We start from the raw sequence: 21,871 nt of genomic DNA on the forward strand, positions 1-21,871 counted from the left end.
TCTTCTGTATGAGGATGACTTGGAGCTCCACGTGTACAGTAGGATTGATCTTGAAAGCAAACTTATTCTTCATACCGGAAGAAAGTTTAACCAACGGGAAGGATGTTGATGAAATATGTTTCGGCAAATAGAAATTGCTGGCAGCTACACATGTAAGAGAGTTTATTTGAGGTGAAAAAAACCTCCTAAAAGTTCAAATGAAGACAGAAATCTTGTCTTATCTTTAGCATGAGTGTTAAAAGTTTTCAAAAATCGCACAAACATCCAAGAATGTACAACAGGCGTGTAATGCTATTAACAACGTTTTTCCGGTACCTCAACGTTGGCTTACCCGATTCAGTGGTGTAGATTGTACGTATAATTATCACCCACCGAATTGCCGAAAAATCGAGAACCCACGAACCAGAACAAATAGACGTCAAGGGCAATGTTCTACCACGCTGCTTACAAGAAGCGCAAATACACCCGAACGGGACGGGCCAGCGTTTGTCCGCAGTTGTAATTGTAATGCTGGCCACAGCAAGAATTTACTGACCAGGTGGGCAAAGGACCGATTCCAAAAGGTCGAAGGTTCCGTTTCGGTGTTAAACGCACGAGCGAGCACTGGGACAACAATGCGTGGCATGAATGGATGAATGCGTAGGATGGCAGATGGCTTGAATACCGTAAAATGGATGCAACAGCTGATGCATTTCGGGGCTCGGCACATATACACACCCAGACTGTGTGTATGTGTGTGGAGGACGTTGCACCGACTGTCGTGGTTTAAGGTTGGTGAAACAAACCCAGTAGGGATTTTGGAAGTCTCGCCGTGCAAATAAGCATCTGACGAATGCTTAGCAATGGTTGATGCATTGTATGGGCGGGAATTGTTTCTAAACCGGTAGGTTACACCTGGGTTGTAAGGGTACGAATATACTGCAACATGATACTTGAGTGAAATGTACGTGCCATGTCGACAGCTTATGTTGATGGATCGAAGGGATCTTTATGTGATGCATTCTGTAGCATTGTGCTTAAAAGTTGTTAAAAGAGAAATTTCATTCATGAAAGCAATTTCTTACTATCTTTGAATCTGTAGATCAGAAGGATCTTCCTATCTTCTTGGAAATAAAGAAAGCGTAACGGGAGTCATCATTGTGCATCGTAACGTTAGAAGATAAATCTACATGTAAATGATGTAATCGAAGCCTTTATGCTTACTGCAAGAAAAATAATAGCAAACAAATAACCAGCAAATTCAAAATAAGCTCAGCGTATTGCATGCTTAGGCATTAGCAATGTCATCTGTAGAAAGAATACCATGGTAAATAAAGAACTCCAAGGAAAAGTTATTGAAGGAAAATTTATGGAAAATAAGACAAAAAGAAGCATATTGTAATAAATCCAGTCTGCGATCTTTCGACACAATAAATCAATAATTTATGTGTGAAATATATTTTACATTCGAGCTGAATTCAGTCAGCAGTAACTTAGCTTCTGTTAAGAAGTTATTAAGCAGTATAGCTTCTTGTATTAAAATAGTAAAAGCAGTAAGTAATAGTGTACAAAATTAGCAATTCTTACGTTTAATTTTAATTGTTTGAATTTATGCTACAATATGATTATACGCAGATAATAGTTGAGGGCTATATTAGAACCACAATACATCAGAGTTTCCAGGTTTATACGCATATCCTATAATATTGCATATGGTTGACCTTCTAAGCGATTTCTAGATCGCCCTAGAGATCGCTTCTATTCCATTTCTTTGGAATAGAAGCGATTTCGATTTGGGATCGAAATCTATTCCAAAAAGCATGAATAAGATTTTTCCTGTTGGGTATGTTGGAGTCATTGATGTTGTACCTTGCTTAGGACGATCCCAAATGCCAATGTCTCTATTTCTTGTGTTTCTTGAGTTCAGTCTTCATCTTGGCTAGGGAATCCTAACGGAAATGCGAAAATTTTATGCTGCTATTTTAATGTATTATTTTCAAGTCTTGTCAAGTCAAATGTTAGAATGCAAAATTGCAAAATTTTGTGATTAAAACCCAGGATTAATGATGTTCCAGGGTTTATGTATTCAATAATTTAATATGAAGGGTTGAAGCAGCGCTATAATTTTTTCATGGTAAAAAATTAGCACCACAAAGTAAATTGCTCTATCATTTTAGAATGTTGAACTAACGATTTAAACAGTGTGATTTATTAATAGCATATTTTCACTCAATAGCATTTCTTATGCTGAGGGAGTAAATTAGTATAATGGATTATTTAACAGTTTTTTTTTAATTTTTATTAGGTTCATATCATTGCTACGTCAAGATTCTCTGTTTGATAGCCTGTAATTGTTGAAAAGATGTAATTTACATGCAAAGGAAATACGCTGCAAAATGAATGGACTTAAATAGTTCCGAAAATGAATGCGGAATTTCATACGAAATCTAGCATTATTTGCTAAAATATGCTATTAAATCCCCTTTTTACTACGAGTCACTCTAAACGGAGCAATAACATCCGATAAAAAAACCCCTTACAGAAATGAGCAAAACTGAATAAATGAAACATAAATGTTAATGCTCAATGTGGCCCTTCCAGCCTTCGACTCCCGTTCGGTTGGAACTATTAAAACTCATGCGTATGTACATCATTTTTATCCCCTTTTAATATAAACTCCACCATACGCTAAACGACGACGCGGGTGATCATAAAAACAGTATGTTTAAACGCCCGCTTGGCACTTATGCTAAACTCACCAGTGCACCACACGCTAGTTACGGGTCGAAATATGTACACAGCTTTCAGCAAATGCTGTTTCGCGTTGTTCATGATGATTGCGACAAAATTCGATTCGTTGGGCGGCCGGCCGGTATTGCCCTTCAGCGAATTTGCCACTTTCCGAGCAGGGTAAAAGCATCAAAACTACAACAGAGTTCTGTCTGCAAAACCGATTGCAAAACGCTTTCCCTCCTCTTTATTACGCGTACTGATGAGGGGGTGGGTAAAGTGTGTGCGTGTGTGCGTGTGTTACTGTTTGCTTTTTATGTGAACGGGACACCACCACTAGGACGCACGCTAGACAGACAGGATGATGTCGACTGGCAGGATCCCTTGTTACTATGGTAACAGACATGTTCGCAGCACGGGTGAAATGCTGTACACTGTCCGGGCGAAGCAACGTGATTGTTTAAACGTTGGCCACGAGGATTCGGAACTCCCGATTGTCTGCACTGCCGTAATGAACGAAAAATATCGATTTTTCTCCTTTCGCTCTCTTTGAACTGTGAGGGTAACTGGAGATGTCGCACAGCACTGAACAAGCACGAGGGAATCATACAGTCCTGCAGGGGGATACGTTCTTAACATTCCTTTTTTCAAGGTCGACAACAAAAAAAAGGTGACATGCGTTTTCGTTTCAGGGGGTGGATGAAAATTCGATGAAAATTGCACCCTCAGCATCCGGTACAGCTAATTTCGCTAGCCGGGCACGATTGCTCGTACGGGGTGACAAAATGAACGGAGTGGCTAATGAAAACCACCAGCCGAGATTACTCCAGAAACGGTGTGCTGGTGTATTTGGAGCTACGTGTAGCGTTCGAATTCGATGCTCTTTTTTTTAAGTCGCCTTATCGAGGACGCTGCTATCAGTAGTGGCAGGCGTGCGCCTCTTCGTCACATTATCGGTAAAGTGTGGAAGTACTGGCTACGTCAGTATGGCTGCACGCTTCGCCATCAGTTGTTTGGTTGGCAGACATTCGGATCGTAAGCAGCCGTGAGTAATACTCGTGCGTTTCGCGGAACTTTGTGCAAAGTAGGATGGTCATTGGAAGTAGATCGCTTGTGAGTTGCATTGCACTGACGGTTGTTGTACTAGTCGGCACGCTTGACACGACAGTCGATGGTGCCAAAATTCTAGCAGTGTTTCCTAGTATCAGCAAGACGAACTACATCTTCGGACAGGTGCTGTTTGAGGCTCTCGCCGCCAAAGGTCACGATGTAAGTGAGCATGTGTGGTCTGTGAAGAGCCAATTCTTAGTATGTTTGTGATCAATTCGACAGGTAACGATCGTCAGCCCGTTTGAGGTGCAGTATGCGTACGAGAACATTCGGCAGGTGAGGATAACTGGGCTGTTTAGTCATATAGAGGGTAAGTGAACGGCCAATCATTCAGACGGCTTATCGCATTGCTACCGACAATAAAATCTAGCTATATCTAACCAGATTATGGACTCCACGCAAACGTGTTTACCAAGCGCGACAAGTCGAGCTTCTACGGTAATACCAATCTGATCTATGGGACCGCCGCGATGGCCGACTACACACTGGGACATCCGAAGCTACAAGAGTTGCTGAAGAACCCAGCCGAAACCTTCGACCTGCTAATCCTGGATCAGGTGCTGTGCGAAAGTTTACTCGGGTAAGCAAAAGTGGATGGCAGCAAAGCAAGCAAGCGGCAAAAACGCGCCATAGCTCTTCCCTCATACAGTTCCACAATCTTATCACGAAGCGTCCATGTTTTCCACAGGTTGGCTTATCATTACGGTGTGCCGGCGATTGTGTACAGCGCGGCTGCTCCCAACAAGTACACGAACGAGATGGTGGGCAATCCACACAACCCGGCCTACAATCCGATCCCCTCGCTTGGGTACTCCGATCGAATGCATCTGGTGCAGCGTGTTTGGAACACGTTCGTATCCATCTGCGAGCAGTTTAACTACCGATACCTCTATCTGCCCTCACAAGAAGCCGTCTATCAGAGGTACTTTACGCGGCGGGGCAGCTTACCGCCACTTCTTGATCTCATTCACAACGTAAGCCTGGTGATGGTCAACAGCCATCCGGTGATTAACTTTGCGCGTCCTTTTGTACCGAACATGATCGAGATCGGGGGAGCACACATCAGACAGCTGGAGGATACGGGCTTCTCGCAGGATGTGCTCAATTGGGTCGAGAAGGCAAAGAACGGTGTGATCTACTTTAGCATGGGGACCAACATTCGGTCGGCCGATTTCCCGGACAGCTTGCGGGAAGCGTTTGTGGATGCGTTCGGCAAGCTTAGCCAGGTGCTGATCATCTGGAAGTGGGAGAACGCAACTTTACCGGATCAGTCGGCGAACGTGATTATAGGACCGTGGTTGCCACAGCAACAGCTGCTGGCACATCCAAATGTACGGCTGCACATTACGCACGGCGGTTTGCTCAGCATGATGGAGACGGTGCACTACGGTAAGCCGATTCTGGGCCTACCGCTTGCTGGAGATCAGGAGATCCTCGTGAACCGTGCGGTAGAGGCGGGTTATGGTTTGAAGCTTGATTATCAAAATGTAACCGAGGAAGGAATACTGAAGGCGATCAATCAACTTCTAAACGAACCAGAGTAAGTTATAATCGGGTAAATTTTACTTCAGAGCCTATTAAAGCTTAAAGGATATACTTCATTTCACAGATTCCGACAAGCTGCCATGAAAGCATCCCGACAGTTCCGTGAGCAACCGCTGAAACCTTTGGACAAAGTCCTTTATTATGTTGATTACGTGCTTAAGCAGGACAGTGGCATTAATTACTTGCGCAGTGGAGCACTCTATCTATCGTTCTGGCCCCGGCACGTCGTGGACGTTGCCACCATACTGGTGCTAATCACCATGATTCCGGTGGGATTGTTTGCCACACTGATTCAGATCATTCTGCGGAAAACTCACCAGCGAAAAATGAAAAATGTGCCGAGTGTGGGCAAACCGGCCGCGAATGGGAAATCGTTGGAAAAAGATGTTAAAAAGAAGCGCAATTGAAATGAAGTTTAAGGTGGTAAGATATTGTGACGTATGCCGGGTATATTTTGGTACTTTGTATCATCGACTGAAATAAAAACTTTACTGTTATTGTTATACAAAAAAAGGTTTCAAACTTATTTCAAAAGAACATTATTTAACGGAGAAAAGAGCAAGACGGAAGAGGATTTTTAATTTTCGGTATTTGGAATCAACCCCATAATTACACTGCAAGGCAGACAGGTTCCCACATTCAAACCACATCCCTGATAAACCCATTATAATGAGCGGGTTTGATATGTGAAGCTTCCCGAAAACCATTCACAGAAACTGGGTTCCAAAAAATGTACCTTTCCGAATAAGAAACACATTAAATAACACACCACGAATACCGTTGCCACCAACTAATGATGCTATCGTTGATGCAAAAACCTCCCTTAAATAAGCTTAGAATATAAGAGTGTTGCTTGCTTGGGTGGCGGTTGGGATGTTTTGTTATCAGGAGAAACGAAATCAACCGAGCACACCCGGGATATGGTGCCCTTTCACAGCTCGGAGAAGGAAATGTCTCCCAGCAAAGAGGAAAGGAGTATACTAATTTTAAGTTTATTGTAAGCAATACGGCCTGGCCGTCACTTATGAATAAAAAAAAAAAAAAAAAAAAAGGAGAAACGAAACAAAAAAGAGGGATGATATGAGAATCGGAACATTTCACCACACGAAAGGAGACAAGTAGAGAGAAAAAAATGGCTGATATGTTGATGGAGTTTGCATCAATGCCATAGATGTGTAGACAGATTCCCCAGGTTGATTGTTTGGCGAATGACGGTATGGTCTCAAAGCAATGTTGATACACCACATATCGTAGCATACACACACACACACACATCCGGTTGTGAGTGGCCATGGTGGGACGTGTGCACAGTTGGGAAACGGTAATGGCTTCGCCGGATCGCACAATGCCCGAAATAAAGTCGACCCTACTACCCGGCCCGATGGACCTCTTTCTCGTTTTTGCTAAGCAGATCACAGGACGCTAAGCAGCTTAGAGTTAGCAATGTAGCCAATTTTTCCATCATCAAACTCTTCCCTAAAGTGAGACACACAGACGGTACCGAGCAAGGCATGTACTCATCCGTTCATGGTACGGTTACGGGATTGCTGCTTGCCAGTAGTTGATTTAAACTCGATTCGCTTTGCACACTGTTCTTTCCTGCAGCCGTGTGATGGAATCGCGTGTGGAGATTTGTTACGCAGCTTCACTATGATGTGGTGTGTGGTTGATGGAGTTTTTTTTCGTTTTTTTTGTAGCAAAATAGAGCACATCTCGTTGGGTGAAGTAGAGTGGCCTGACAGCGCCAGTAAATAGAGCGCACCGTGAGCGAGCATGTGCAGAGCCTATAAGTTATAAGATGCAAATGCAACTTCATTCGGCTTCCCGGTATGGGTTATTGTTGTGACAATCCGCCACCTTCATCAGCAAGCGAAGATATAGAATAGAAGTCAGCGTGGGGCCATTTGGCGGGACAAGCGAGAATTCTCCAACAACTAAGCCAAGTAGTAGCAGAAACAGCAGCAGCACCGAGCAGTGGGTGTGCTTGTGTATCGATCGACGTTGGTTGATGAATCCTGTCCCCAAGCCAAACATACAGTCACGCACTCACACCTCCAGCTGCGTGGCGATGGTGCAGATGTTGTGCAGTTGTAGTTTCGAAATAAGCAACATCGTACCGTAAATATTTAGATTTCTGCACTGTTGTTCCATTCGGATGGTACAGAGTGAATTAACCTCTCGTAAAATGCAAATGCAGCCGATGGTTTTAGTGAATTTGTGGACACGGTGAGTTCACAACCAATGCAAACACAACAGAGCATTGATTCGGCATTGGATGGACTGGTATCTAATGCGCTTTCCCAAATCAGGCGCCTTTTGTGTGTGAGTGGTTTATTGATGAGTTCGATACAACAGGAAGTAGATGAGTAGTGGAGATATTTATGAGACAGATACAGACAATTCCTTGATGAAGTTAAAGACAAATCCTTCCGGGAGTTGTTATTGATGTGGAACAGTTGGGTACACTCGTGAGACTTTTTAAATCAAAGGACTTTATTGCTTGTGGTTGAGGAACCTACAACATGTTTACATGAATCAGTAGGATAAACTTCAAAGAGTATATGAATTGAGTATACTTTGAAATGTCGGGATCGAGAATTTAACCACATGCTTGCTGAGCAAATTATCCTAGGGACGTAGAAGGGAGATCTTTTGATGTTTCAAATCACATTTGTAGATGAATAGTATGCACTATGTTTGAAGTGTTTTGATACAGCAGCGTATGGCTTGTATGTTGAAAACTGTTCTTTAATTTCCAGTCTATCTCTCAACTTTGGTTTTATTCTTAAAGGATGGGCTGGCTTTATTGCTCTTTCCAAACTTTTTGTTATCAGCAATTTAAAACAGTAAAAGTGATTGTGAAAAATGTTCAAAGACAAAAAATGTCCGCCTTCTGTTTTAGTCGTATTGATAAAATAATTTTGTTACTCTATCTAACATAGTTTTCTTTAAACTGTTCCAAGAGTTTCGGTTTGATTTTCATAAGATAAACTGCATCAAATTCTCGAATTGTATCTGCAATTGAAAGCCAATCTTATGCACATAAATTCCGACCGGTCATGAACAACATTAGGGTGTGAAATACTCCAAAACGCTCACGCAACATTACGCGCACAAATTATTTTACCTTTCAAATCGAGTTATTAATGACGGTAAAATAAATCTTTTAACGGATCGTTAGCGAAAAAAAAAGCAGCTCAAAGAAAGCACAACCCTTTTTTACCATCTGCATTCATCGTGGCCTCAAGGTCACAATGAAGGAAAGCAAATCGTAAGCTCAGGAAAAAAAATCCCTCTCACACAATGATTCTCATACATTTCACCCTTATTAATTAAAACAAGGCTGGTGAAGGCAAAATATTTCCCGAAGCTATTTTACTTAAGCAAAATTACGAGGGGATGCTTCGAGACGATTTGTAAACGATGGAAATGTGAAGGTCATGCCTTGAAGCGGTGCCTGATATAGAAATGCTAGAAATCGGAGGGACGCGAAGTAAACGAATACCGTTCGTCGAATATCCAGTTCCACAGGAAGTTCCGGAAGTGTATGAAAATGTCAGCGTCTTCATGTCTGGAGATCAACATCTTAAAACCATGGTTAAACTGGATAAGTCGGGCAAGTGTAAAAGATTGGGCGAAGATCAAGCCTCGACGATTGATCCCTTCCTGTGTGGTGCCGTTGGTTGATGAAGAAATCGAACCAAAATTGAATCGCTTTCCCTTCACCAATGTCGATGTGGGGTAACTAATCTAACTATGTACGCATCAGAACCATTACGGAGAAAAAATAAGGCAGCAATGTTAGGCAACGAGATGAACCTCACCCAAACAACACCCTCAACTACACGCTTGCTTCCAGGGCGGAAGAATCTTTCTCCAGTCGGTTCTGTTTGATGCCGCAGTCTTGCGGGCAACATATTTGTTTTAAAACGCTCGTGTGCACGAAACCGTGCACGAGATCACGAGATGTTGTGGCAGTGAGAAATGAATGTAGAAAAAGCATGAAGAATTTTGAAGAAAAAAAAAAACGATTCACCGAACAAATAATCAAACAAGCGTACATATTCATTTCCAAAATAAACACACCTCCGCCGATCGGTGAGTTGCGCCAGTGAAGCATTCGCAGTTCCGTTCGTTTGCTGCTCGACAGCTGACTTATTGCATAATATTCGTTAGCCAGCGGACCGCGGACTCGTGACTGGGTACTGTGGCTGCATCTGCCGCAGAGTGTTTGCAAAGCCACGCAGAGATTTGTGAATTCTGCCGACAAACTTTAGAGTCAAGCTGCGCAATCGGCATTGCACGTGCTGAGAGCGCGGTAAAGGGCACCGAAATACAGCGTTGCCGAACGAGGACGATTAGTTAGTGGTGAAGATGGAAGAGAAGTATATTTATAACACTCCTGGGGAGTTCAAGAAAATGTACCGAAAGTGTATATAAAAATCCAACTTAACTAATGCTGGATTTGAATTAAGAAATTGTTTGCTTTTTGAACCAACGAGCGAAAGGGATGTCAGCGACCAGACCGTTCTGCTCTAGTGTGGTGCGATGAAAATTAATGTGAAACCAATCGCTGGTACCGTCATCTATTTGCCGGATATTAAAATTTCTGACCCCGGCAAATGGAAATGTTAAAGAGTGATTTAACCGCTTCTTCGTAGCCGTTACTTTCTACCTCGATGGAACACACTCACACACACACGCTCAGCTTAGAATGCAATGGTCGTACAAACGATCGTCGAGATGCAGACGGTTGATAAGGAATGCATGCACGTACGGCTAGTTGTCGACCAGGGACCTAGTCTAGCGTTTGTCGAAAGCGATAAAAACCAAACTCTTATGCGGGTCGATCGATCTTCGGCTTGGGAGATGAGATTGGGTACGAGAAAATAGAAACGCTCTCAACTGTGCTCTCATGTGGTGGTACCGAAGGGACTGATAAATGGTAACTCTTGCCAGCTGATTTAACGCTCGGTTTTTTTTTTGCTCCTGCTGCTGCTTTCAATGTTTCTCTCTGTGGTCTGTGTAATGTGCTCGTTTGCTGTATGCTGCAGCCACTATTGATGATGTGTGTGGCTGGAATAGCTTAATCGCGAGCATCATCGAAGGGTGATTTTATTTACGACCGGATAAATTAGCTGATTATGAAACACGATCTGCGGGGAAAAGTATGGTGCAAAAATGTATAAATGATGCTTGCAGGGTTTATCAGGCCATATCATAGACTGCAGAATGCTTGAGAAACAATGTTGAATATGAAATTCATAACATTCTACAATTTACTTTATTTGTAGCTACACTGTTCAAATAAATAAAACCATTTTTTTAGATGTTGTTAGAACAAAGTTTGTGTGCTGGAAAAAAGCAATTCAATTTCTCAGAAAAGACACTTGTTTTCTATCAACTCTAGCAATTTTTTTTGTATAACTATGTCCATCTTGCTCAGAAATTTTTCCCTATTTTCCTCACATGAAATGTGGATAGAAGCAAAGGTTTTATTATCAAGTGCTTATCCAGGGCTCAGGCTCAGGTGCTAAACGAATCCATTAGAAAAGGATACCTTTGCTTCTATGCTTATTTCTCCAGGAATAAAATCCAGAATCAGAATCAGCCGATCGAGCACTCTTAAGCCATATTTCAAAGCTTAAGAGTGTTCGATCTTACGTGTCAAAGATCTAGGTGTGCATATTGATACTTTCGATGAACAATTCGATCATGCCGTGGCCGGAGTTCCATTAGCCCTTCTGCACCAAGTTGCTATGCAGCTCTTTGGTTTGTTCGTTGGTGAACTTTTCGAGCACAGTATGGTGGTCTTTCACGACCCGATCCTTTTCACGGCTATAGTTCATTCAACGTAGAGGACCTGGACTATAGGCCTTGGTGTCTGTTCATCGGGTGGTCGCAGCTTGATAAACGTACTTATTACGCCAGTCTTGCCTTCATCGTTGGAATCCTCAACGGTGCTATCGATTGTCCTGCGCTCACCTCGACGCTGAATCTATAGGTCGCTCCTCTATCACGGTTTGGCCTATGTTTGGCTCGCATCACCCTCTCGAGGATAGTTTTCCCCCATAGTGAGTATGGACTATCCAACTACGTGGTATCAACAAGTCCAGTAAGTCATTCGCTGGCCGGCATGACCTAGTAGGTCGTAGAGCCATAAAATAGGAAGAAAAATACAGAAGTAGAGTATTGACCAGTATGGTAAATCAGATAAGTATTTAATCAAAAGCTGCAAGATCTGGTAAACCCTGTAGTTCATATGAATGCATTGTTGGTAAAGATTAGATAAAAACGGAACTCAATTCAAGCGTTTTTATCACACCAGAAAAAACCGTTAATCAAGAACTGTATTCAAAAACGGAATACTCCATTTTTTACTATTTTCGTTCATGTGGTGTGATAGATGTTTCTTGGTACGATCGACAAACTTCCGGGCGGCTGGACGTTTGGACCGAATGTCGGGACTCTTAGCATGGTCAACCTGTCGTTAACCTTTGACCAAAATGCGAAAGCGTAAACAGCTAGCAAATGCAAACAATGTGCGCTTATCACGCCTGGAGCGTTCTATTCCTATTTTTTCATACTTTTCCGGTGTACCATATGCTACGCAAAGCCACCAACACAAACAAGCATGTTCGTTTGAATCGTTGTGATGATGCGTTCGTTATTTGCGTTCCCGTTCCTGTGTATCGTTTCTTGACGCTCAGGAAAATCCTTCCCAAACCCTATTCCCAAATCATCCCTCTGAGAACGAGCTGTCTTTGTCACACGCACACATCCAGACCAGTCACCCAGAAGAGACACACATCTCGATTAGCCTACAGTGGAAGGGACGGAACGCGGGAATCGATTCCGGTTGAATCGAGCCAGGTAGCAGCGTAGGGAATTTCTGTAAGGGAAAATCAAAAACCCTCAAAACATGCACCTTTTTTTTACGGGTGGAAAGGTGCATCATTATGGAACGGATCCGTTTATTTGCCTTTGCTTTCCTTTCTACCTGTTTGCTTGGTGGCGTGCCCTGTACTGTCCCGAATGCGAAGCGCCATTTGCACAGGGACAAGTTTACCTCTTCGTGGTCGACCCGTTCGTCGGGTGTTATTTTTTATTATTTCTAAACGATTTCATGTTTTTGGTTTTCGAAGGACTATGTCCATTTTTTTTCTTGCTTTCACTCTCGCAGCATGGTTTTCGAGCTTCTGTCAGCGCACCGGGAATGGAATCAAAGGAAAGCGAAAAGCACCAACGCTTTTGGTTGAAGAGGATGCTCGGAAGCATTGAATAACAGTACTAAACAGATAGAAGCGCTCTCTTGAGCTTGTGTGTCTGCTGCTGCACGAAAAAAGTAATCGCGAATGACAGGAAAAGAATTTATGGCAGGATACATTTTGACGTTTTTGAAGTTCGAGCCGTCATAAGGATGCATCCATGGTCCGTGGTATTTGGAGATAAATGTTTACCTTTCTCCTCTTATAGTGGTACTAATTCTTATTCTTTATTGCCTTTTTTAAAGTACCAAACAATCTCTAAATAATGCCCAACTATACAACATTCTTTGCTGAATTGAGTAAGTGTTTTGAAACATCTTGTGAAAACAAATAATAAAATAAAATAAATAAAAATCCATCCAGAAGCTTAAACTATAGTGATGAAAATTATAGAAAAGAAAGAATAATAGAAGAACAAACGATTTAAAATGAGTGTTCAATGCTCAATGAAGATGGAAAAATAGAATGAGAAAAGCACAACGTTTCATTTAAATCGAGAAGGATCGTAATAAAATCACCATAAATGTATCAAATTACCACCGTTTTTCGTAAGGTTCGATCTTTTCTCCCCAAAAAAAAAGGCTAAAAAAAATAAATCTGACCCTTTGTCTCCTCATCCCTTCGATAGCACTTTCATCACTACCAAACGTTCGATACCGATCGAATAGTTGCAATGAGGTGACATCCACTTCTACAACAGAGAGAAGCAAAAAACGTGACCCATCCTAAATGCACAACTCAGCAAAGGATACCAGACAGACGGAGAACTATGAGAATGTGTGTATATATGTGTGTGTGTGTGTGCGTTTTTTATTCGATTCCAGTTGGTCCTTATATCCCCGGAGGACCTCATACCGTGTACGTATCGGTTTTCTCGAGCATATGGGCACAGACCAGTGACAAGTCCTGACTTCTCCGGTTCACTACACTCTCGAACGGTTTTTTTTTGGTGGACGATTTATGGCACTGCAGTGGCAAAATTAACAGGAGTTAATTTCAGTAGTGTGCTTTTGCTAATTTATGAGTAGTTGCCGTGTTTTGGCACCTCAAACATCTGGCAGCTTCGTGCTGAGGGATTGCAGTTGCATGTGTAGAATGGTGCTTTTTTTTTCTTCTTCGAGATTCCGTTCAGACTTTCGACAACAGGTTCGATAGCGTGTGGATAGAGAGCATTTATGATCGATTTATGGATTTGCTATAAGAAGGACTCCGCGTTCGAGTTCGTTAAAAATATTAGAAAAATAATTTTAAATTGGTAGGGGAGATTTCAGATCTGAATTCTACCTCTAGAGGATGGGACGTAAAAGCGATTCGAATGGAATTTGATGCCGATATCCTGTGGACTCTCAGGAACTATTGAATTCACCAATTTTTGAGTAACGGATCAAAAGTAAAATAGTAAAACGAATCTTTTTACAACTGAACCGGCAGATATAACATTCCAGATTCTCTGTTCTCGTTAAAGCAAATGTAACATCAGCATGATTAGTACACCCGCGCGTAACATTCGCATATGCAGCTCAGATATCTGATTGCTTTTTCCCCATTGCAGTACACCATTTGGACAGGGAAATTGTAAACAACTTTCCATTAGCATCCAACTGTACCAACTCTGGCAGCGTACCATTTCCTCATACGACCAAGCATACTTGTGGACAGGGAACAATCATAACCGTAACCGTTTTGGTCCTTCCGAACGACGCACGTAGTAAATGTGGCCCCAGGATGGTTTGTGCCATTTATTGCCAGCAACACGGTACGGGAAAGTAAACAGGATAGCATTATCCCACCGTGGGTGCAGGTGCATCCGTGCAATTTCCAAATGCGTTATGGTACTTCCGGGTTTCCCTTGGAGCTAGGAAAGGATAAGTTACTGAAACACCGCCCAAGCGTCGTGGGTTTGTTTGTACGTGTACGGGCTAAGAAAGCTAACGAAATATAAACACCCACTGTTTGATCTTATGCATTTGGTGCTATATTATCAAGAAAACGAGGAAACCTTACTGTTTTTTTTAGTGATCATGTAGATGGGGGTTGTGTGCTTTTGTGTAAACGTTTTGAGCGAAGGCGCGTTTAAAGTTGTGCAAGCGTTGGATGCGCATATTTTTCTCCATTTTTTTCGTCAATATTTTCGTTAAATTTAACTCGCTAGAATAACATTCCAACACAAACACATTCAACGTTTGCTTGACTTGTGCATCGAAAGAACTGAACTGAGGTTGAAATTTTATAGGGTTTCCCCGACTGAACGGTGACGAAAACCGATCGACAGGAATCACTTCACACTTGGTAAAAATTGGAAATTGTATGTAGGTCACTGGTAGTTCTGGCGGTTATGTGGCCTCGCCACAGGGAGTGTGATCTACCGTGATCCCGAGGTAACGCCGTGCTCTGCGAACAGGTTAGGGAAAAAAGGGCATCACAACGTTAAAAACATCTGCCCCGGTTTGAGTGTTTCTGGCGGCTGTTTGGACTTCCTGCTGTGAATAACGTATCGAAACGTCTCTATATACCAAGACGACCGCCGATTGTTGGACGGATGGACGATGATTTTGTTTTTAGCTGGAGCTAACGCGTGCAAACAGAGAATAGATCAACCATCTCTCACCCCATAAAAATGCATGTCATTCGTTCAGTTCCCTGCTTCACGATCACTCAATTTCTCTTCTAGAACTTGCGACACAGCGATGGCACGAATGGCTTTATAGGCAGCAGCAATAAGCATCGTTGTTTGTACGTTCGGTATGTTTTATGGGCAGTTAAATCTGCAAACGCGAACAGACTGCTTTGGCGTGCTTTGGCACCAGTAATGCAGGCCGGTGCATTCCAGCCCATGCAAAATGTTGTGTCCCAGCCACCGCTTCCTCACCAGCATCACCCGGTGGGTGAGTTGATGAATGGCCAGGGCCGCGTAAGGCGTTCGGAGCCTGTTTTCAGATCTGTGTCGGTCGAAAATAAGATTAGATGCGGGCGATACTGGTTGGATGCATAACTAACGGGTTTCGCTGACCGGGGCGGAAGTAGCACTGAATTAAGCCAATTTAAAGCAGATCGTACGCCAAATCGCTGTTGCAGTGGTGCAGGTTTAGTTTACGATTAGGAAGCGGGCCGCTGTTTGGATGTTGCGGGTGCTCTAAAGAGTTGTAAATATTTGCGACACCAAAGCACCAGTGCAGCTGCAAAGTAAAAGCGAACGAGTGTGCTCTGCTCGGCTGACGTTGCGTATACAATGCACCATTATTTTAGTTTCGAATGATTGATATTTAGTATAACTGGGCAATATTTTTTTCGTTTTATAGACATGTTTTTGTGTGATATTCTTCGAGGAATGTGTTGATAATTTATATTTCTGTATTTGATAAACCCAGCTTTTATTATTTACTTTTGTATGACGGCTCTACGCCTTATTATCATGATAAATCTAGTTAATAATATCATAAATTTAGTAAGGTTTAGTAAGGTACTTGAGAGGCTCGATTATACGGATTCATTTACTAGTTGCTTCTGTTCTATTAGGGGCAGCCCCGTGTGGTAGGCGACAGCGTCGCCGGTCTTCAAATGGCAGGATCGTGGTTCAAATCCCGTAGTGAGGACTGACTGTTAAAAAACGAGGGGTGGCTTCATTTGCTCTATTAGTTTAATAGTAAATCCGTAATAAAAAGAAACCAAAAATACAGTTTTGTTACGCGCTTAAGCTCGTTTCTGATCGTTGTTCGTCACTCTTTGATTCGTGGCTGATCGTTCACTCCCTGACTGATCCCAGGGCAGGCTGGTCCTGCCCTTTTCTGGTTCTTCTTTATCTCCTTTTCCTCTATTCGCCTTCTAACTAACAGCGGGTTGGAAACCTTCTACAGTTTCCACCTATTCGATCAAAGGTACAAATCATCAATTCATCAACTGTCCACTTCAGTTCATACTTTGACAATCATAAATTCATTGTTTCAAAAACCTAATCTACTTTCGGAGAATATTTATGTACATATTTGTCCCAAATATTTTCATTCAACACAGTGCTTTTTACGGTTATCAATAATTGATGTAAACTGATTGACAAAACTACGATCAACCTGTAAAGCTTGTTTTATTCCGTTAATGGCATTAAATTACTCATTGCTTCCATTTGTGTTGTTTCTTAACCACCTTCATTCGCAAAAGGTTTGTTATAAGCCCATGTTAGTACAATCATACAACCAGTATGTAAAACACAACGAACCTTGCTTGCTAAATTACGCTCAAAACAACTGTAAACTTGAAACAAACCTTTAATAAACATCCTCCATTTTTCATGGTGACGGTCACCGTATAAACATCCGATCGATTATAAAAAAAGAAGAATAGAACCCACTCAGGGGGGCAGGGCCCCCTTAGTTTTGTAATGTAACGGAGCTTTAGGGGAGGAAAAAAATGGCACCTTCAATCTAACGCTAACAAACATGGAGGCACGTGCCAATGCAGCTGTATGGACGTTCCGTTACAAGACCATTAAAATATAAATGTACATCGTAATGTCTTTCACGTGCCAACGTGCGTGCGTGAATGCGTGTTTTTAGGTGTCCCCAGCATTTTTGGTGGAGAAGTTGGACGATTTGGTTTCGCCTTAATCTCAGCATCCGCCAACGGGCTCGGGCAGATCTTGTCTTTGGTGATAGATTTTAATCAAACCTATCGATGCCTCGATCGTGGTAGCTGATAGCGATGCAAACCGCAGATGGTAATTAAGGTGTAATGAGCTTTTTGAGATGAGATGAAATTAAATTAATGCTACCCTTCAGAGGTATTCGAGGTTTAATCGGCCTGGGCTGAACTTAAACCACCCATCCAACCAGGTGGACGGATGAAATCTGGTTCATTTTTTCTTCAGTCAACTCGTCTCGAACGGTCTCCTCGCTGACCTCGATAAAAACTATCGATGAGCATTACCATCGTGCCAGCTCTAACATCATTTTGTTCCTAGGTTTTTCCTCACGCTCATCACCTCACCGGGTGGGGCAATTCAAACTTAACTAACCAGAAGGAAGCAGCCGTTGTCACGTGCTGGGAAAATCGTAGTAATTAATCGAGTCGTACTTCTTCCGTCGATGGAACCGGTGATACCGGTGCCACGGTACGTGTGTGTGTGTGTGAGAGAGTGTAAGGGAGCTTGTGCGTTTCATAATTTTGTCATAAAAAGGTTGTTTTATGAGCTGGGGCTTGGCGTAGCTGGAGAAATCTTGTACCAAGAGATGTAGGCGAAGTAAAATAAAATTGTTTTTGCCGATTCGATCCGAACTTGCCACACCGGGGTTTCACCGGTGGTTGTGGTGGTAAAGCTTCGCCGGAAGGTACTGCCGTGCAGATTGTGCTATCATGGCTGTATTATGATGTATTTTTATGGTTTATTTTGGGGGTTTCAACTCACGCGCAATAAAACCTGCGAACGAACGCTAAGGTACCGTTTGAGGCGTGACATTTGGCAAACGGTGGCCGAGAAGTTTTTGTTTTGGCCGAGAAAAAAGATTTGTTGTGTGAAATGAGTAAAGCATGCTTTATTAGCTTCTTGTAGAAATTTTTAGTTTTTTCTTATTTTTGTATCTTTTCCTTCTTTGGTATTATTTGGTATTTTTTGTTAGTAGAAGATAAAAATAATATTTGATATAATAAAACTTAAAGTCATCTTTAAAGCACATGACAAATCGTGTATCGAAATGAACCTACCGAGAGCAAAGAACATACCATTTTTGGCTACTTTCACGTACCTGCGCGACTCGGATCGATAAATTCCTTTGAATGCCAGTGGAAGAAAACAGGACACACTGATGGTTTCCTCCTGCAGTCTGTCTTATTCTTTGCTAAAAACCATAGCGCGTCTCAAGAAAGACTCAAGTGTAGCAGTTATCCTGTTAGCATTTCACTCTTGCTGCACTCGAAAACACACATTGTCACCATTAAAATCACGATGAAAAATGAAGAACTTTGTTCGAGATTTTTCACTAATCCACGACACAACACTTGTGAGCCCACAAAAACCGGTACAAAACGCTCTCCTCCACCCTGAGCTTGTTCGACCACTTAAACACACAAAATGAAAGAGGGCTTTCGGTCGATTCCAAACACTGAATTCACGGTATTACTATCATTATCACGAAAATGCAATGAAAAACACGGGAAAATCACATCTCCACTGCACGCAGCCAGAAAATAATAATTGCGAAAGAATGGAAAAAACGAAGACAAACTACACGGCCTCTGTGCGTGTTCTCTTAGGGGGTGGAAGCGTTCGCATGCGTGCAGGTACCGGAGGCAAATTTAGCTGTTTACAATTTTCCTTGCCGGAAAATTTCATCCACCCCTAGATCGGAACGGTACGGCGTTTGCGTACGAAAGAGATGGCAGCAGTACGGGTTTGATGGAAGCGAATAGTGGGGCGTACTTGGGAACGGTTTATTTGACGGCTTTGTGGAAAATGTTAACAAAAGTATGGAAAGTATTCAGTTATCTTAGCTTTGGAAAAATGGCGAACAATTTGTTATTAATTTTTACTTTACTGCAGCTAGCAAACTTCGATTTCTGTTGATTAGTATGTTTGTTGTTTGGTTAGTTTATGTTGTTATGTTTGGTTTACATTACCGAAGGATAGCAAAATTATTTTAAATGGATACGATAACGCGAACCAGAAATAGGGCGTTTATTCAAATAAATATTTACATTCGTGAAAAATGATTGCAGTACATTAGAGGTTACAACCACTGTTCATGTAATGGAACAGAACGCAGGGTGAAAGAGTGGTCATCATTCTTGCATTTTGTTGAATAAATTTTAATTTTATTGGGGTTTATATTTTTCCTTGCTGGCTAAAGTAATGTAGTAAGTTTTAGAAAAAGTTATTGTACATTAGTACTTTTCATCAAATGTATCAAAGGAAGTTTCTTAAACGACCATTTTGTTTTATTTTATTGCGCTTATTTTCTCGTGAATATTTTTTTAATTTGGATAAGGGCGTTTTTAAAGAAAAGCAAGTTAATTTTTATGTGAGAAATACCATTTCTTCTGTAAATTAAATAAAAAAGTTATCGAGATTGCATACATTTGGTGTACATGCCTTCAAGTTGCATACCATCAGGGAGAGAATGTCTGAACTGCGAGCAGTTTCTTTCATGTTTCCAATTGTGACATACAGGTGACGCTAATGTAGTTACTGATTTTGATCAAAGATGGCGCAGTGCTGTTGAAATTCCGTTATGTTGAATTCAAATTGGTAAATTTTTATTCATAATTTTTTTTTTCGTTTATTTATAGAGGCTTTGAGTCTTAGAGACTACATTCGCCTCTCTACTGTATAAAAAAAGGATGGTTTAATCTTATGCAAACTATGGCATATGTGGCTTAAATATTATGGAAAACTATTAAGCTATTAAACTATGGAAACTATTCTGGCATATGATATCGGATAAGTTTAAACTATTGCTTAAATTTCTTTGTATAAATGACTGATGCGTAAAAATCTAATGAGGCGGTTCTGCTGGAGTTTGTCGGGTGATAGGATTGTCGTTAAATCAGTTTCTAGTTGGCAGGTGGCTCGGTGTGTCGTGTATCCATGGCAATCGGTGAGGATATGGCGGACGGTGATGTCAACACCACAGAAATTGCAGAGTGGACGACTGGATTTTTCTAGGAGGTAGGAGTGCGTAACGCGGGTATGGCCTATACGAAGGCGGGAAAGGACTCGTTGGATGTGGCTGGATTCGATATCTTCCCATGAAGAGGTGTTGTTATTGATAGGACGGAGTTTGTAGCTGAGGTCTACGTTGTGCCATGTGGAGTTCCAGTGTTGTTTTATTCATAATGGAAAACGCATTTCTTTCTGTGAATTACTTTTACATATATGAGTAATTGATAGAATGAAGAAACGTTTAAAGCACGGTCCAGTTCCAAAAAGTTGTTATGAGTGAGGATTTCCTTACCATAAAAATCATTGTACTGCTTGGTTCGATGTACGATAAGGCGTTTAGGATCGGATTGATTTGGGTCTTTAATCATTGAGGGATTCCCGCCAATGAGAGGGCAGACTAACTGGCCAAAACAATCGTAAAAAAGGTGCATTTTATCTCCACCGTGTTCCTTAAATTCATGAATCCCTTGATTTCCACTCGTACACTCGGTCGACCGTGACGCTCTCTCACGAAGTAGGTGCCGAAAGAAGTATTTTACTATCACTCTTCTCGGATTCGCGCGAACGCTGGCTGCCATTTGCTTAACTTCTTTTGATGCTCGGTACTTTCGACACAATCAGCACCGCAAATGCTCAATTTCTCAATTTCATCTTATCTTTTGTAGTGTTTTTGTACCTTCTTACCTGTTTCCATTCGGAAACACATCCAACCGTTCCGCCATTCCGCACCCGATATTAATTTTAATTATGATTGTTTATGAAACTAGCAAAATAGGAAATTACCAACTTTGTCGTCAGCGTCTTGCAACAATTACGATTGCCGCAACGGTTCGGTCGGCCAATAGCAGACGCGCCACAACAACAGCGATGACAACTTAACGCGTACCATCGACCGAATCAAACGGCAACCGAGCTGCATCGAAAAGCACAGACACAGTTCCCTTGCCGTTGCTTCTTCGGTGCCGCACACTGGAGCACATTGTCCGGATGCTCCGGATGCGCAGCGGAAGATGATACGCCAAGGATGGGGAAGAAAACAAAAAAGGGGGAAGGTGGTGAAAAGGGCGGCTTAGAAGCATGGTTCATTTCCCGGAAGGAAAAGTTACAATAGTTTCACACCTACAGCACACGATTTCCGCTTTGGCATTTCAATTATGAAGGAAATCGTTACGCTCCTGAGAAGGGCCCGCCGCAAGTAACACCAGAAGAAGTGGCCCTAGGAGGTGATGTAAGCCCCCCGAGAGGAGGAGGAGGAGGAGGGAGGGTGGAATCCGAGAAGGGTGGTAGTAAAGTCCTTCTTCCGGCAACTACTTCGTGAGAGAGCGTGATAGGACGACCAGACGGAGTGGAAGTCAAAGGATGTTTTATTAGTTCGGATGAAGGTCTCTTTGTTTCTTGGGCTGGTGGTTGTGGTTTGATGGCAGTAGTTTTTCCTTGCATTGTCCACCACCGTGCTGTGCAGGGTTGGGAAGTGTGTGGCAACAACAACAGCTACGAAAAAAGTGATCACAAGAGCACACGAAGTAAGTGAATCGAACGAGTTTTTGCAAAGAAGTGAAGTAAAAAAAAACGAAAAGGGATGCTCCGGAGG

General features: G+C 42.1%; 2 protein-coding genes across 2 annotated transcripts in view; both read left to right on the forward strand.

Annotated features, from left to right (window-relative positions):
- The window catches only part of LOC126562593 (replication factor C subunit 5), a 431,263-nt gene that overhangs the window by 382,254 nt on the left and 27,138 nt on the right, over window positions 1-21,871 (forward strand). The gene's annotated exons all lie outside the window — the stretch shown is intronic.
- On the forward strand, window positions 3,799-5,771 carry LOC126561978 (UDP-glycosyltransferase UGT5-like). Its single transcript, XM_050218375.1, has 5 exons — window positions 3,799-3,978; window positions 4,042-4,129; window positions 4,204-4,399; window positions 4,508-5,359; window positions 5,429-5,771. Exons 1-5 carry the CDS (start codon window positions 3,799-3,801, stop codon window positions 5,769-5,771), a joined length of 1,659 nt encoding a protein of 552 aa, XP_050074332.1.

Source organism: Anopheles maculipalpis, chromosome 3RL (assembly GCF_943734695.1).
Source record: "Anopheles maculipalpis chromosome 3RL, idAnoMacuDA_375_x, whole genome shotgun sequence".
NCBI classification, from domain to species: domain Eukaryota; kingdom Metazoa; phylum Arthropoda; class Insecta; order Diptera; family Culicidae; genus Anopheles; species Anopheles maculipalpis.